The sequence below is a fragment of the Lynx rufus genome, unplaced genomic scaffold (genome assembly GCF_022079265.1).
Source record: "Lynx rufus isolate CCGP_SWC_20201006 ecotype Redwood Valley unplaced genomic scaffold, mLynRuf1.p SCAF_4, whole genome shotgun sequence".
NCBI lineage: Eukaryota > Metazoa > Chordata > Mammalia > Carnivora > Felidae > Lynx > Lynx rufus.
The window spans coordinates 127,440,688-127,459,470 of record NW_025814856.1 but is presented as its reverse complement, the minus strand read 5'-3'; the positions used below and the strand labels follow the sequence as shown (position 1 = coordinate 127,459,470).

Below are 18,783 nucleotides of genomic sequence, written 5' to 3'. Positions count from 1 at the left end.
AGAGTGAGGGTTCTTCTACTTTGCTGTATATATTGTAACCCTCCAATACGCCACCCAAAACACTGATTCAGAAAAAAATAAAACCGAAGAATACAGGATCTACCAAAAAATGGAACATATTTGCTATTGTGAAAGTCATAAAAAGGTTTTTTTTTAATGTTTTTATTTATTTTTGAGAGAGAGAAGGACAGAGTGAGTGAGGGAGGGGCAGGGAGAGAGAGAGGGAGACACAGAATCCCAAGCAGGTTCCAGGCTCTGAGCCATCAGCACAGAGCCCAATGTAGGGCTTGAACTCACAAGCTCTGAGATCATGACCTGAGCCGAAGTTGGATGCCCAACTGACTGAGCCACCTAGGCACCCCATAATATTTTTAAATAAAATTTTACAACTATATTCATTTGTTATCCTTTATCATTAGGCATGGATAACTCTGTAGAGTTGAGTGGTGGGAAAACTGTGAAATGAAAGACATTTCTAAGGAAGTTAAAATATTATATTACATTTAGGCTAAATAATAAGCCCTAAATTTGGAAGAAAGGGACATACAATATTTTTAAGAGAAAATCAATTTCTTTCCTTCAGCTACCAACTAAATGAATATGGAGCAAACATGGGAAGTCCATTGGTTTGGAGAAAGCCCACATTCCTAATCTGCCTTGGGCATCTCATGTCTGCATGCAGCCCCTGTTTACAATATCTAGTCCCAGTATTATTTTTTTCCTTTTAGTTCTGAGTGAATGCGTTTTATTCCTTGATTCAACAAGCATATCAAGTGAATGTCAACTGCATGTCAGGTGCTGTCCTAGGTACTCTCAAATATCATCACATTGTATCTTTACAAACAAAACTATTTGGATTTTCACGAATGAGAAAATGAGGTTCATTTCAGAAGCTAAGTAACTTCCCAGAGATCCAGATACAATATTAATTAATGTATTTAATGAATTGGGTCTTTTTTTCCTTACCACATTCCAAAAGGGATTCAAGGATTTTCATTTAAAAATAAAACCCAGGGTGCCTGGCAGGCTTAGTCAGTAAAGCATGTAACTTTAATCTCTGGAGTTGTGAGTTCAAGCCCCACATTGGGTGTGGTTTTTGCTAAAATAAATAAGTGAATGAATGCATAGATAAATAAATAACTCTACGTAGCCCTTTCTGATTCATGATGGTTCATTGGACAGATGTGTTCACCTTGGCTATCCCCTGGAAGCCCATGAAATTACAGCAATGAGGTTATTGTAAAGACACATGTAGTTACAGGGTCAAAGTGAATGAGAGAGGAAACATTCACAAGGCACATGGAGGGTGAAGTAAAAAAGCAGCTGACTAGATCAACCCAAAACAGGTGAGAGCCAAACACGCAGAGAGGAAGCCCGGAAGCAACCTGCCTCACAGAACTTCACAAAATCTCAGAGACAGGCAGCGCCAGGTACCTTAAAATTGGAGTAAAATCAGAATTGAAAACAGGAGGATTGCTTGAAAATCTAGTAAGATGCAGTAGATCCCCCAGATCCCCTCCCCAGCCTCAGCAAAATGGCGTGGGTTGATTTTTAGAAAACAGGGAGCAGGAGGGACTCTGCCCCCAAACACTGGGCAGAGCTGAGGTTTAAGGTACGTGCTAGAAACAGGTGGGCTTGGGAAGCCTGTCCATTGAATCTGGAGATGTCCCAACAGTCCCTGCCATGTTGGGAGCCAGGTATTCCACCAAGAGACTGGGACTTCCTTCTCTGGGGATTCGAACCAGTCCTAGAAAAAAATTCCATGTATACTGACTTTGTAGGTTCTCCAGTGAAATGTCCCACCTGATGATGCCTCGGTGGAGCCTGCCATGAAGAGTTTGCATTCAGAAGTTAGTTACACACCTGGACAGATAGCCACGGATTGACATTGAACACTTGGGGAAAGCCTGTAACATGGAAAAAGGGAGCCCCACACTAACAAACCGAAAGAAGAAACCTAGGGAAATAGGAAATGCAGAAGGAAGAAAACTTTGAAAAAACTCACTAAGACTCTCAAAGGAAAAGAAGATATTGTCCACAAGTCCCAAGAACAGAACACTATAAAAAAGAAATTTTCAGGAAACAAGAGAGTTGCAATATATAGCTGAGGAGTGTGATAGACAGATTTCCAAAAGTGTCCTGATAAGATCTCCATCCCCTAGTGATACAAATGCTAACCTCGATGCTGCTGTGGTGGAGGGACTTCAGGTCTTAAGAGAAGAAGATGATCCTGGATTATCAAGTAGGGCCAGTGTAATCACATTAGCCCATAACTGCAGAAGAAAGCAAGAGACTAAGTAAGAGATTTGAGGTGTAAGAGGATGTGCACTATAGGGGCCTCATCAAAGGATCTAGAATCAGAATGTCTTTGGACTACACAACTGAAAAGCTGGAACCCAGCAGCGAATGGAGCAAAGTCTTCAAAAGTCTATATAAAACTTAGTCTAGTCTAGAATTCTATAACTGGCCAAATCACCCGTTAAGTGTGATGGTAGACCAATGACATTGTTGGACTCCCATAAATTGTTGTTAGCTCCCATAAATATACTTCCCAGCATCTTTCCCAAAACAGAACTTAAACCAAAGGTGAGAAAGAGACAGGATGGAGGGGCCATGGGAAGGGGGAGAAAGGGGTAGAGATGTGGTCTTATGATAAGCTTTATAAAAATATCAGACCCTTAAAATTTGATTAAGATAATTTTTAATAATATACATTGCAAAAATATAAAAAGAAATAAATGAGGAAATGGAGTGAAGAAAATAACCTGGGGTAAATTTAGTACTCTCAGATACATACTGTCTGGCCTCAATTCCAAGAGCTGGATCACAAATTTGGCTCCATTCTTCCAAGATACTGGGACAATAGAAATACACAATCAGTTATAAGATTTATAGTGTCCATAGGACAAACACACCACAGATGTTCAGCAGAAATGCAGCTTTTCCTGATACCTGAGACAAATTTCTCCCGTGGGCTCTCATAAAAAGGACACTGCATGATGTTGCAGTCGGTGTCCTTGAAACTATCCCAAAGATATTTACAACAGTAAATTTTGCGTTGTTTTTTCTTATGTCCATCAAAATAGGCAGATGGCAAAAAATGGAAACACAATTTAGTACAAGTCCCAGAGCCAAAAGTACGTGTTCTGAGGATAATGTTTAGAAATGGGTGTCCTTCAGTCCTCAGTAAACATTGCTTCTCACAATCTAGGCTTTTTTTTTTTCCTTGCATCTCCATATTTACCCCAGGTTGGTGTTTAGAAACAAGAGGCAGATCAGACAAACTCAGGGAGGTAAAGAGTCTGAGATTTGCCCTACCGTCACTCACCAGGTGGCCTGCCACAGTTTCATGGATGCTGACAAAAGATACAGGACTCCTGGGTCAGAGACAAAGGACTATATTATAGCAATAACATTAGTCAAAGTATCAACATTTGTGCTGGCTCCCAGGGCAACACAAAGAATGCCAGATAATACCTGCTAGTACTGTGCATTGCATTACAGAGAGGAGCCCTTAGCGTAGGAAAATTACATCTTTTATAATGAGAAGTAAGTCTCCATTTTGTACTTGAGAACGACACTGTCTGTGTATGCCAAGCAAACTTGCTCTTTGCTCCAGAGGCAGATGCTTTATCTTCCAAGGCTGTTCACTATATAACATCCTTGAAAGGGCTGTCCAGAACAAAAGTAGTTAGTGCCTCTCCCTGCGAAAGAAGTGCAAGTTGGACAGAAATGCAAGAGAGCCATGGGAACTGCCTCCCAACAATGGGTGGGACCGAAGAATGCCAGACGGCAAACTTCAAGAGGAAGAAGTCTCAGGAGAAGTCTGGGGAGTCCCAAAGATGCATCCCAAGCCTCAACAAGACATGAAGTTCAAATCATAACAACAGCTGCCATTGGTATAAACAGCTGGAGCAGAAAGTGTGCACTGTGCAGAACACAGTCTAGTGCAGCCACATGTATCTAAGGAATCATGTTTGGGTCGCCATTGGAAGAAGTCCCAGAAAATCTACATCATTTATCGTTGCTGCTTACACCAGTTACAGGGTCCCGTGTAGAAATGGCTGCAATTTCAGAGACATGGAGAAAAGGAAGATGGTGTTCCTGGTCACCTCAGGTCCAACAATGAGGTTACATTTGTGAAAATAAGTGAAACCTCACTTAAAAATAGAGTCGGCAAGCCCTGCAAGGGGCACTCACATACATACCACTCCTTGCAGCCTGCTTACCAACAGAAAGAAGAAACAGAATCCCTTGGAAAAGGGAGGGCAAAGGGACTTTGCACATAGGAATTTGTCTCCTGCCTTTAAGAAAAGTAAGGGAGATCCAACAAAGCACCAACCACCACCACCTGGAGCTCCTGTTCTTCTCAAACAAACTTTTGTTCAGAACAGCCCTCCCTGGCATCCTCCTAAACCTAAAAAAAGCTCACCTTCCCTTTGTGTTGTTGGACTTGCCTATGGTTCGCCACAGCTTGCATGTCCTGAATTGTGATTTCTCTGTTATCCCCAAATAAATTCATTTTGCTGGTAAAATTGGCTATTTCATTTTGAAGGTTGGCACATTTTAGTTAGGCAGAAAAGTGACCCCATAATGTCCACATATGGGGTGCCAGAAACCACCAGGTCAAACTGACCAAATAGTCCTGGAATTTTCTAGGAATCAACATGTTTTTTGCTATATCACATGCACAGTTCTCCAGCCCATTCTGTCTTCAGTATTACTTACCAGCAGGTCATGTCTCCACTTCATTTCCATTAGGCCCAGACATTCCTTACTGAATATCTTCCATGGCACCAGCCTTGCTATTCCATTCAAAACATTTACCTGCCTCTGAAATGGCAACCTCCCAACTAAAAATCTCCCTTCTGGCTAATCGTGAGTCCTGGTATCCCATCTCCCACAGTAACAACAAAATCAATTTTGAAGGAAGGCACATCAGCCTTAAATCACTGCCCATCAAGAGTAGAGATATGTCCGGTGGTCTGTTGGTATATCATGGGAGGGAACTGGGAACCTGATTTTTTATTTGTAGTGTTTTCCAGTCTCCCTAGTATTTATAAACACCTCCACCATGATGGATTTCAAGCTACCAGACTGACATCAGTTAAACACGGACTTGGGAACAGATGCATACAATTTCCAATAAGAATTAGCTTCAGCACATCACAAATATGCCCCAAAGACTTCTCACTTCCAGGTTGACTATCCTATGCAGGAGCTGTGGAATTTGACAGTGCTGGAGTTTGAGGGGGGAAAAGAGGGGGGCCATAAAAAAACACTAATTTTTAAAAGCCAATTTGTGTTTAAGTGGAAGGAAAGTCTCTTTTTCTGAGACTTTTTTTGCCTGTGAAAATTGTTTTCAATCTCTCTCTCTCTCTCTCTCTCTCTCTGTCTTTGATGTGTGTTGATATTCGAAGAATCACTCAGGTTGAACTCAAGACTGTCAGAATGGTAAGATGTGCCTGTAAGCTTAATGGTCAGTGATGGTTTGCAGGTCATATAAAACTGAGATAAATTTGGCTTCAGTCAAGTATCTTTTGGTGCCTCCAGTGCTCTCACGATTTCTGCCTATTTCCAAGAGCTTCCCACGGCCCAATTTCCTGTCCTTGCTGGGTTCTAAATTTTCCTTTCTTCTCATGTGAAGTAATTCTGTGTGCTTTTCTCCTGGTTGACCTGGATATAGAATCCAGTTCCTTTTTCTTAATTCCTACCTAATCCACAGAAAAAAAAGGAGGAAGGGAAAAAAAAAAAAAGATGGGAGGAGGGGAGGATGTGAGCCACTGCTAAACACATTTTTGAACTTTGCTACAGTAGAATTCTGTGTAAAGACCCTTACAGATCTCCTAGCGCTGTCTGCTAATTTTACAAGCAAGCTTTATCCAAGACCACATTCAAATTAGCGGTAGATTTTGATTGGTTTAATGCACCTTCCTTGATAAACATTGATTGAGCACCAACGTGTGTACCACACCTTTGTGTTTGATCCTTTTCTCGGTTAATGAGAAATACCTCATTCTTTCCATTAAGGGGCTCACAGCTGCATGCGCCAGGTCAAGAAGCATCATAAAAGATTTTTCCCATCACAAAACCTCTAGAGCTTTTCTTGCATTTTACAAATCAGGAAGCCAGAGTTTCAGAGCAACAGAGTAGTTTGAAATGAGGTACGCACAGAATTAAGCCATAGAAAAGAAGCTCATACCCAAGTCTTTCTTTACCCTCCTAGTTTTGTGTGTTCTGCACCAACGTGTGCCCTTTCATTATGCTCTTCCTTCCTCAACTGGGTAACCAGAAAGTGGGTGAATGAGTGGATCAGCTTGTATTTTTCCTTTAGTTTTTATTCTTAGACTTCTTACATAAGAATTCCTGCATTTCTACAAGTTTTTGTTTGGTACAGTGAAAGCTCTATGTACTTTTTTCTCATTGACTTTAATATTTGCTTTGATTTGGACTACTTTGTTTGGGGCTTCATATTCTAAGATTTTATTATAAGTTTTCCAGTACAATCTGAAACCAGAAGATGGGAAAATGCTCTCCCTATAATGCTTATTTCAAATGCACTGTGGGAAGCAGAGTCAAGCAAACTGGACCTTGTGTACCAGTCCCCAGAGGCACATAACATTTCTAAATGTTCTGAACAAAACCATAGGTAATATGCAGCATCTCCAGAATGCTCATAAGGATACATCTTCTATCCCCTTCTAGTCTTCCTCTTTCCAGCCTGGAGCCTCACGTTTTGTTAGACCTCATATGCAACACCCAAACTCCAGGATCTTATGAAGTACATGTCATTTTTTTGAAATCACTTCATCCACACAAAAAATTAACTTTTGGAAGAAATCAAATTAAGTCTATTTTATGCATCCTTTTATAGAAGTAAAAGTTGTTTTAATTCCTCAAGGAGGTCTTGAAAACACACACAAAAATATTTTATTGCACGTAGGCAATTCTAAAATTGTAGTATTACGGTTATGTCTCTGTGACAAAACTTCAATAATGCCAGAAAGTGTTATTCTTTGCCAAGAGAATTTCTAGCCACTTTCAAATTCCCAGCAACCTCTAACTGCAGAGGGCAAGAGTAGAAAGCTTGATGGGAAGATAGCTAGTCCAACCAGATTTATGTCTGCCTCTGTCCAGATCTTCTTGGGCTGCTAATTCCACAATAAACTATCGCTGTCACGTATTAGGGATTTACTCTTTGCCTTTTTACTGGTCTGAGGCCTTAACATTGATTGTCTTATTTAGTGTACCCAACAGATTTTGTGGTGGGTACTAGAATATCCAATTTGTAGCTGCAGAATGCACAGCTAATAAAGGACTTGCTTGTAGATCTAACCACATATACCCAAGCATTAATATCCCTAACATATAATCTTATAAATCAGTTAATATGGACAATTAAAAAATAAACAAAAGACACAAACATGAAATTCACAAATGAAGAAATACATAGAGCCAATAAACACATGGAAAGATATTCAACCTCACTAGAATCTACCAAAATTGCCTAAGTAATTAAAAAGAGCTCATCAGCTTTGGGACACTTCTTGATAGAATTGATTAAAGAAAAAAAATTTATTCCATAATAGAGAGGATCATTTAAATTAACATAATTAAGCCCCACAAGATGTGCTCGAGAACTCTGGAAATTACAGACTGTTAAAACTCAATCAGTGGAACCAGGATGTAGTAGATGTATTTCTCCCTATTCCTCCTTTATGCACAGCCAAAGCCCAAGGCATTATATAAAACAAACATCAGAAGACTCTAAAAGGTGGAAAGAAAAAGGAAACCTATCTAGAGACCTTGAGACCCAAGGAACAACATGATGGTAAATTCTCTGCACTTTCTTTTTATGTGATATATTCTGGACTGAATGCTAGAGAAGCAACCTAGAAATGCCAATGGCAGCAAAGGAAAGCCAGCTCTCTTTAGACAAAGGAGCAGAAAAGTGGCAACTTAGAAAGAAAGCAAACTTTTGGACAATAACCACCCTACTCTAACCAAATACCACAGAAGAAAACATGGCCCCACTACCACCCATGCCAGGAAAGGCAGAGTGGGGAGCCTGGACTTCTACCCTCCACTAGCTGTAAGGAGGCACCTCCACGTGGGGAGCCTAGGCTTCCACTTCCACCCAGTGGTAATGAGGCATCCCTCTCCCTCCCTGCCAGAGTCTAAAGAAGCCAAGGGGAAGCAGAACCTCTTACCACCATCCAGTTGTAACAAGGCTTTCCCCTCCCTTTCTGGGTGTCAGTATTGATCATTCGAGGGACAGTAACAGGTGCCCTCCATCCCAGCCAAAGTGATGCAGCAAAGCCTAGCAGGGGCCAGCACCCCACCCCCCACCAGCACTGACAAGGAGCCCCTCCCCTCCCCTCTTGCCAACTGAGGCTGAGTGGGGAACTGCACTTTCACTACCCACCTAGCAGAAACAATCCCCCCATCTCCCCACCAGCCTGGTGTCAGAGGAGCTCTGCTAACACAGAAGATTTAAATGTGATCCAGAGTCTCATAATATGACACCCCAAACATACATAGTACAATTTTAAAAATCACTTATATCAGGATTCCTGGGTGGCTCAGTTAAGTGTCTGACTTTTCGGCTCAGGTCATGATCTCACAGTTCTTGATTACCAGCCCCACATTGGGCTGTCTGCTATCAGCACAGAGCCTGCTTTGGATCCTCTGTCCCCCTCCGCCCCTCCCCCACTCACGTTCGTTCTCTCTCTCAAAAACAAATAAAATATTAAAAAAAATAAAACTAACCTTGGGGCGCCTGGGTGGCTCAGTTGGTTGAGCATCCGACTTGGGCTCAGGTCATGATCTCATGATGGGTGAGTTCGAGCCCTGCATCGGGCTCTGTGCTGACAGCTCAGAGCCTGGAGCCTGCTTCAGATTCTGCATTCCCCAACCCCCCCTCCGCCCCACCCCTGCTTGTGCTCTGTCTCTCTCTTTCAAAAATGAATAAACATTAAAAAAAAAATTTAAATAAAAAAAAAAATAAATAAAACTAACCTTAAAAAAAAATCAAGAACCAGGAAAAATCTCAACCTGAATGAAAAAAGACAATCAATAGATGCCAATACCTAAATCACACAGATGTTGGAATTACCAAATGAGAATTTTATTATTTTTTAAAAAAAAATTTTTTTTTTCAACGTTTATTTATTTTTGGGACAGAGAGAGACAGAGCATGAACGGGGGAGGGGCAGAGAGAGATGGAGACACAGAATTGGAAACAGGCTCCAGGCTCTGAGCCATCAGCCCAGAGCCTGACGCGGGGCTCGAACTCACGGACTGCGAGATCGTGACCTGGCTGAAGTCGGACGCTTAACCGACTGCGCCACCCAGGCGCCCCCCAAATGAGAATTTTAAAGCAACCATAGTAAAAATGCTTCAATGAGCACCTACGAACATGCTTAGAACACATGAAAAATAGAAAGTTCCAGCAGGAAGACATCTCAGAGGCCGTGCCCTTGAATAATTCCAGGGGAACTGTTCCGCCATCTTCCTCTTCAGTGAGGCAGAACTGCTTCAGGGAGGCAACTCCTCCCTTCGGGAGGCACCTTCCTCTAAGCTGTCTCGTCTACCCTCACCCCTGTTCCCAATTGCCTTTCCCCTGCTTTGCAAAGGAAATGCACTATGCTTCTCTCTACAGTCACTTTCCTGGGATGTAAAAATCTCCCAACACTAAAAGAAAATGACAATTCAAATAATGGTTTCCTGGACTCTCGAGGCAGATAACAAATCCTTTTGCAAGATGGGTAGCTTTCATACCTTTGTTTTCAACAAAAGCGAAGGAATTCGAGCAGTGGTAGGGCCTGCTGGTCATCCCTGAATGCCCCTTTGGGCATTTTTGTAATAGACGCTCATGCATCCCAGCAGGGTTTGGGGTTCACTCAACTAAAGACTACCTTTCCTAGCAACAAGGTATGGATGGCTATGTGATTAAGTTCTTGCAGGCAGGGTGTGAGAAGTGATGCGTGCCGGTTCTGTGTCTTGATCTTAAAATGACCAGAGATGAGCTCCCCTCTCTCTCCTTTCCTGAAAGCTGGATTCTGGAAGTTATGCAGGGGGGGCTAGCTTTGACTATGAGGACAAGGGCCACATCCTAGGCTACACTAGGTGTAAGGTCTTTGGTCCCTGGATGTCCTGCAAGTTCAGAACCACCTCTCTACCCAGACTGACACCCTTTCTAGATTTTCATATGAAAGAAAAACTTCTATCCAGTTCCATCCACTGAATTTTGTTGCTATTGTTCATTTTCTATGGTAGCACAGTATATATTCTGCCTGCTATATCAGTTAAAAATAATTGAGTGTATCATTAAAAATAATTTTTGATAGATCACTTCAGAGTCCCGAGAATTGAGTGACTTTGCAATAACAAAGCTTTCATTTTTATCTAATTAGGTTTTCTATAAAAATGAAAAAAAGAAATAGAATCAGTGCTGAACCACGTCTCATTCCAAAAAGAATTGATGTTTATCCATAGATCCATAAGCCGGCTGATGGAAAGCCCATCCATTTCATTAAGGAACATATTTCCTACAAAGTTTTGCTCTTTATGTTTAAAATTTTTCAAATGTCTACTTTAGCTTTGATCATTTGTTAACTGATAATGAATGTAATGATAATTCAGTTCAAAACAACATTTTAACATTTAAAATCTTATGGTCATGGAACATTTTTAAAATTCCATTTCATTTTATATATACGTTTTGCTCAAGCATAAAAATATAAATTACATTAGTATAAAATTATGTGAAAGAACAGAAGCAAAAAGAACACTATAAAATTTCCAAAAATATCCTATTCATGAATTTTTAAATTGACGATGGAGGAAGGGATAAAATTGTACTTGCATTTAGATTCTATTGGATTTGGTTTTAAAAACTAATGTGAAAATTTTAATCTGAAGTGGTAGTGTTTCTAATGTGATGGAAATTACATCTTCTGCAACTTTGTAAAGTTCTAATGAAAAATTTTAGAGGTCAGCTTGAAAATGGGAGGGGCGTATATAGTCTCTTCGGGTTTAGACTCTTTACGGTATGAACTCTCTTAGAGTTTAGAGATTACTGCCCCAAAATGTCTTCACAGGGTCTCTGCGTCAGCTGTGGTTGGCCATGCTCTGGCTCCCTATTTGAAACCCCTGTGCAGTTGTCACAAGTGACAGTTGTTTGGCCTCCACATATCCCACTGGCCAGTATATGTCGTGAACGAGGAGGAAGCCCTACACACGGCACCTAGTCCTGCATGACTGTGCAGTTTGGGCGCCCCATTTCTTCAACACTTACAAATTCCCTAAATAGATGCTGACTCCTGGGAGGGGGTCTGGACTCCACCTATCATCTGGGTCTGATTACCCTTCATCCTCTCCACACACTCATCCTCCCTCATCTCTTACACTCCTGTTGACCACTATCCTCAGGTCCTCCCGCCCCTCTGCTCTTCCCGACCAGTGTAGTGACATACTCAGTTCTCCATCCAAACTATCTGTCCTTCAACATTGCCTCAGCAAACTATTGTCCCAACTGTGCCTTTCCCTTCCCGACCCAATAACCTGTGGTCTCTACTCAGTCTTCCAGGCACTGGATGTTCCTTTCTGATTTCAATTTCTAAAGTACTCAGGTGCATGAGCAATATGAAAATCCTCTCATCATAAGCATACCAAATATTCTAGAGTTAAAAGTCAGAGCATTCCTCCACCCAACACTGTTCCCAGCCTCTGCCCACTGCCCTTTCCCATATAAATTGTGGTGTGGTTCCTTCCACATTTGCATCTAGGTATGTACATGTATACATGTTACATAGTGTCATGTTGCATGGCATATGTCTTTTTCCCATAGGTTGTTCTGGAATTTTTTTCCAAATATATACACATATATGTATATGTATACATACTAGGTTTGCTTCTTTTCTTGAATACTGCGTGGTGTTTTGTAGAAAGAAGGCACCATAATTTCCTATTGGTTGGCTTGTAGATTCTTTCTTGTTTTTGTCCCTGTTGATGGACTTTCAGGTTATTTCAATTTTTTCCCCTTATTTTTTAAATGTTATTTATTTGTGTATGTGTGTGTGTGTGTGTGTGTGTGTGTGTGTGTGTGAGAGAGAGAGAGAGAGAGAGAGAGAGAGAGAGAGATGCAAGTGGGGGAGGAGCAGAGAAAGAGGGAGAGAGGGAATCCCAATCAAGTTCCATCAGTGCAGAGCCCAATGCAGGGCTCAATCCCATGAACTTTCAGATCATGACTTCAGCAAAAATCAAGAGTCAGATGCTTAAGAGACTGAGCCACCCAGGTGTCCCTCAATTTTTTTCCTTTAAAACACTGTTGTAATGATCACCCTTTTATGTGTATCTTTCCTCACCCACAAGTTCATCTGAGGAGAGTGGAGAGGAAGGAATTAAAGCAATTGGCCTTTGGTTCCAGGAAAAGAAATCAGGTGACACATCTAAATTCTTGTAAATGTGCTGGAAACTGGAGCTCCAGGATAATAGACTAATGATGTTTGTTACATCTCTTATCTGTGGAATGCACTTAGAAGGATGCGGCTGGTTAAGGATAGCTTATGGTAAATAAACTTAGAATTTATGGATCTGTGAGGCAAGACTCCTGATAAAAGGCACATACACTAAGTATATAAATACATGGCATATAAAATGGCAGTGTTTCCTCACCTAAAGTCTCTGTGTGGGCTGTTCCACAGACCTCACGTGAGATCTTACCTATTACCCTGGGCCAAAGAGAGTGTCTGATGCGTGGTTGAAAGACCTGGGAGGCACACAGCGTGATACAGACTTCTCCCTGCTTCATGAGGACCTTGACTGTTTGTGTCCTTGAAATTATGAGCAAAGCTTTATTTGGATAAGATCTCTGATGCACGCGAGTCTGATCCTGTGTTAGCAGAGATTACAGTAGGCAGCCAAGATGCCATCCAAGAAGGCTGGTTTATCAGTTCCTATTCTTACCAAGAGTCTGTTTCTCAGCAACACTGACTATAGTTTCACCAATTTGAGGGCCAATGAGCCAGTTATACCCATTTAAAATGGAATTTTCCTGTTTATTCATTACCGAAGTTATCTAAGCTTTAGTTTCCTCATACAACACCTTATTTTTCCTAAGGTCAGGTTAAGATTATATGAGATAATCCATGCAAAACACCAAGAATATCACCTGGTACATAGTAAATGCTCAGTGATAGCTAGGCAATGGAGCTCTTTAGATTAAATTTTACACGGTAACTTTTTGATTATTAAGTATGTTGTAAATGTTTTCTCCTTGTCTGATGCTTGCGTTTTAACTTTATTTATAGACATTTTTCAAGCAGGAAATTTTTTATCTGATCAAATCTGTCACTCTCTTCCTCTATGGATTTTGTTGTAACTTGATTTTTTTATTGAAATCATTTTATTGAATTAACTGCTCCAAATTTCAGCTCACGTTTTCTTTACCCTGCTCTGTGATCTTGTGGTCAGAATCTTAAGATTCTTCTTCTTTGGTCTCACCAGTCATCACTCTTGTATGTTTTCTCATGGAAGGCTGTCATGAGCCACTCCCTTTTCTCTTTGTCCCTAAAGAACACGTTCCTTTGGTTCTTGCTTTTCTTTCCATATCATACTCCCTGGATGATCTTATCCACTCTAATGGTTTCCATAGTCCCCTGCAGGCAGATGACAGAGTAGTTTTCCTTTTTACCTGGTATTTCTAACTTGATAGTCCACAATCATCTTAAATTTCTTCTAAAACTAAACTTTACATAAATGGGCAGGAATGACTGAAAAGGGACACTGTTGTGCTTTTTTTTTCCCCTTCAATTTACAGCAAACAGCATGTATGGAATATTTTTAATGATTAAAGGAATATAAATATGCCTGTATATTATGGCTGGAATCAGTCTAGGGAGACACACAAGAACTGGTAAAAGTGGTTGTGACAAAGGGGAGAAGGCAGGCTTTTCACTTCTTTGTTGCCTTTTGAATGTTGTGCCATGGTAGGTAATGCCTCTTCAAAGGGAAGTACAACCTGGTTACCAGAGGGGAGGTGGGTGGGGCATGGGTGACATAGGTGAAAGGGATTAAGAGTCATGATGAGCACTGAGTAATGTAGAGAACTACTGAATCACTATATTGTACAAAAACTAATATAACACTGTATGTTGACTATATTGGAGTTATCAATCAATCAAAAAGCAAAAATAAGTACAAGTCTATAAATAAATAAATAAAAGGGGTCCTCTCATCAATCCCATCAAAACTGTTCCCTGTTTTGGCTGGAGATGTCACTTATCCGCTCAGTTTCTGCTAAGTACTCTTCTGCTAAGCACCTCCTCGAATGCACATCTAAGTACCATATTCTGTTGAAATGCCCCAGAAACGGATTCTTCATCCACCTACTCATTCAACAAAGACCCTAAGGACACATAATAAGTGGAGCACAGGGCTGGAGGTAAAAAGATGAATGTGATACTATCAGTACAACTCCCCTCCCCACACACACCAAAAAGGTCCCACAGACTAGGGACACAACAGCTATACCGCACATTTACATAGTATTTTGTAAACAACTGATTCCTTAAGTCCTCTGCAAGCATTTATTCGGGTAAGAGATCATAAAATATATTTTTATAATACACATAACAAAAACACATTGAATGAATACAAATTAAATGACAGGAGGTGACGGAATTTAGTGTTTATAAATGAGATCGTCAATAACTTTAACAATTCAGAGAAGAAATTCAAAGTATATTTAAAAGATGTGACCATGCTTTACAATACTTTATCATAAAATAAAGAATTGGGCTTTCAAAGGTAATGCATGACTTAATAGTTTTTCAAAAGATTTCACAATGTGCTTCTAGACACTGTCCTGCTTGGACAGGGAAAAAAAAAAAGACAAGAACTTTGGCAGGCAAAGTATTAGTCCATAGCAGCTTGGTAAAGTTTACTTTCTTTATACAAAGATTCTTCAATTTACATTTATTCTTGTTACAGGAGCAGAAAGAACTGATATGCCAAGTGGAGTCTTAGCTATATAGCAAAAATAATTATTTTTAAAAGCCTGTACTCTATGAAAATGTGCACCACACAGCATCTATAGAAACTGAGTAAATGTAAACCATGTGATTATTAACTCTTCTATAGAAAATATTTAACACCCAGATCTCCCACAATATCCCCTATGTCCACATCTCCTGTTTAAAGGCAGCCTCAAGCTTTAAACGAATGTACATTTGCTATTTAAAAAGTTCTTGCCTCCATTACTAAAAATGTTTCTGTAAAGTCCCTTGGAAGTTTTCTCAGTACTCTACTAACATGTAACGATCAGTAAACGATCACAAACTTTAGAAAGAAGTACCAAGGCTAGAGAAAAGATGAGCAAGTCGGAGGTTTCTGTCTCCAGCCCCCGGAAGACCTTTCTACTTTGAGACCCACAGCTCCAAGACAATTCCTTACGTTTAAAAAAATATTTTGTCATGAATAACTGAATAATTAGGTTTCTAGGAAAATGAGGCTTTTTTAAATTAAGATTTAGCAAAACTGACTATAATGAATTTTCTTCCAATCATTTATGAATGACAGAAATCAGTTGAAATTTTACGTACAAAAGATATAAATACTGCATAATATGTAGTGAATATTGGCACATACCCTCTTGTAATTAAAGCATAAAATGCAATCAGCAAATCTGATGCTTTTAAGGTACATTTATGATATAGCTCAAAAAAAACTCTAAATGGCCTAGAAACTTCCCACAGCTTAAGGCTTCCCAATAGGTTTGTAGCAAGCATCAGGTTGCCAGAGGCGAATATCAACAAGAACTTGATTGAGTTTTTGCATCCAGAGATCCCTCTCTTCCTTGGTATCTGCAGACAACCAGTTCCTACAGGAAACAAACAAAAGGTCAGGATCTTTTCCTCCATTCCATTCCTCCCTATACTCTTGCTAAGGGTGGAAGAAAGCCTAAGCAAACCAGTAAAATGAGTTACTCTTTACCATCTTTTAACAGATACTAATCAAAAGCCCCAAAGTGAGGTGCTTTTTCAATTGCAGTAAAGGAAAACTATCCCCATAGACTGGTTAACTAAATCAAAATTCACACTGATCACATTTGGTTAATGATGGAGTTTCCACACTGAAAGATGGTAACCATCTTGTACAGGTGGTCTGGCCTGGGCAATTTGGTAGTACAGGATACCCACTGAGTGTGGGCCACTTCCTATCAAGAGCTAAGGCACCACAGGTCTTTAAGGAGCCTCCCAAATTCCTCAGACATGGGATCCCCAAGAGCTGAAATCACCAGCTTGTGGACCCTCACCTGGCTCTACAGGTAATACGATTTTGTACGGTCTCCTATTATTTTTGTGTTAGTACTGTGTTAGTAGAACATGGTATTTACAATAAATCATTTAAAGATTCTAAGACTTTGTCTATCCTGATCTCTCTGTCCCTATCAGGAATCTCTTCTTTGCACCCATATTTAGCCACAAATTGAATAACCAGTTGATGAGGCAGGTGAGGGTGAGGGAGGGGAGAATTCCCTAACTCACAAACCAGATCATTCTTTTAGGAACAGCAGTTGTTAGAAGGTTTTTATACTGTATTCATTCTGCATCTTTGTAATTTCTCCCCACTGGTGCTAGAAATTGGATAAGTAGTGAGCTGATCATCTATTAGTCAACAGATAGAACACAACATTTACTAATAGTGACCATTTGTTGAGCTCATTCCATGCACTTGAGACTGTGCTAAGTGTGTTTACTCATTAGTCTCTGTCGCTGCTCTGTGGAAACCTAGGCTTACATCCTCAGTGTCTTATTACCAACTATTACCATGGCAAGTTACTTTACTCTGCTGGCCCTCATTCCCGATAGTTTATTCTATCTCCAACCAGAAATTTGCAGAGTAGCATGAGATTGTTTTTGTAAGTCACTTGAGTTCGTTGAGAGCATTTTGGAATGGAAAGGAAGGGACATGTAAAGCCTCTTTAAATAATACTTGCCTTCTCAATTGTATACAAAATCTTCAATCTTAACCCAAAGTACATTAGCTAACTGCTGTGGCTACACTATGAGTACAATGGAAAACTTTATCTAAGATACAGATTGAGTGTCATGCTTTTCTTAACTATATTAATTTGGTTATTAGACTGTTCCCTTACTGATGTGTGTGTATTTTCTTTCCTCATTAAGACTGTACTCTCTTCAAAGACTAGGACCATCTCTGGTATTTCTTAAAGTGGTAATGACATAGTGGGCAATCAATTGCTTACTGGACAGAAATATTTATATTTATAGCTTAATACATACTTGGTGACACAGAGAGTGTCCCTGCATTGGCTAACAAGAGTCTCTCGGTCATCTTCTCTCTGTGGTCGGACAGTAATTAATTCAAAAGTGTTGCGTCTTGCACAAAATTCTCTGTTGGCTGGTTCTATTTGATGGCTTGTACAATTGGCCAGATTTATCCTTCCTATGGGATTCTTTAAAAACAAATTAATAGAAAATAAGATCATTTACATCAATGAGCATTAAGCAGTATTTAAGTTGGTACAAACTCAAAATTAAAAAGCCATTAATTTAAAAGTTAAAATTTAATTATAATAGGTTTAGAGAAACACATCTGTTATTGTTTCTTTCTGGACATAAAAGTAGAAGCCAAAACTGTCAACTGGAGCTTTTAGCCAACTTAAAAAATAAACTCTTTATTATGGAATATTTCACACAGATGCAAAATTAAAGCCATAGTATAATAAACTCCCATCAACCAGCTTCAACAATTAGAAACACACATTACTTTGTAATTATTTATTTCCATTTTCCAGTTTGGGGATAATAAATAATAATACTTTGGCAATAACATTAAATTCTTTAAAAATGAGACTCAATTTATCACATAAAATCCTATTACCAAATTTCAGAAACAAAATTAAAATCACTATACTCCTGTGGTGATTTTCCATTACTGTTTTATCCCAGATTTAGGTAAGTCAACTATTAATAATAACAAAATTGAATTTAATATATTTCTAACTAAAAATGTTATTTACAAAATGGTATGAAACGTTCTGAAAGAAAAGACAAATATGTACCTTAAGGTATTTTAAGAGTGGTCAAATCACAGGTAATGGAAAAGACATAAAACTTTTACATAAATACTAACACACACAAAAACAGGTCTCACAACAAGAACATTTTTAATGGCTTAGTAAACGTACTCAAAGGGGAATCTGGGTGGGTGTGGAGACCAGAGGGAACTTCTGTATGAAAAACTACTTGAAAGTCAGAGCTTTCACCACTAACCAGGACTATTAATATTACCTTCCGTTTCTCATCATCTGGATAAGTCCAATAAGAGATACAATTTCCTGAAAGAACACACCATCTTCGATGCCAGGCACCAAAACCACTAACATCTTCAAATATGGTCTGAAAAGTCAATGAAACACTAACTTGAGAAACTTGAGAATCAATTAAATGATAAATCTATACGCTAAACTTCAATGTGTTGACATATTTCACACTTCAAAATCTACTTACATTATTTTTACCATCTTCTACCTTAGTAATGAAAATCACTGATTGCTCATATCCAGAAATTGACCCAGATTTTCAATATCATCAATAAGCATGTTGAAGAACTTCTAAACATTAACCCCAAATTAATACCTCTAATTTAGACATTTTTAAAGCCTAGTGTCCCAAACCAAATGCTCCTTAAATAAGAGAAAAGTGCTCTAAGTATTGTAGAGTAGAATATCCTGCCTTATATGTTGACAAAACT

At 39.5% G+C, this 18,783-nt stretch overlaps 1 protein-coding gene across 1 annotated transcript in view; it reads right to left on the bottom strand.

Annotated features, from left to right (window-relative positions):
* Nucleotides 1-14,600: 14,600 nt before the first annotated feature.
* ANLN (anillin, actin binding protein) overlaps nucleotides 14,601-18,783 on the bottom strand; it is a 47,199-nt gene continuing 43,016 nt past the window's right edge. The window contains exons 22-24 of the mRNA XM_047096954.1: nucleotides 18,321-18,428; nucleotides 17,310-17,482; nucleotides 14,601-15,883 (exon numbers count right to left, since the gene is read on the bottom strand). Of these exons, the coding sequence (XP_046952910.1) occupies nucleotides 15,760-15,883; nucleotides 17,310-17,482; nucleotides 18,321-18,428 (405 nt within the window). The 3' untranslated portion in view covers nucleotides 14,601-15,759. The remainder of the gene's footprint in view (nucleotides 15,884-17,309; nucleotides 17,483-18,320; nucleotides 18,429-18,783) is intronic.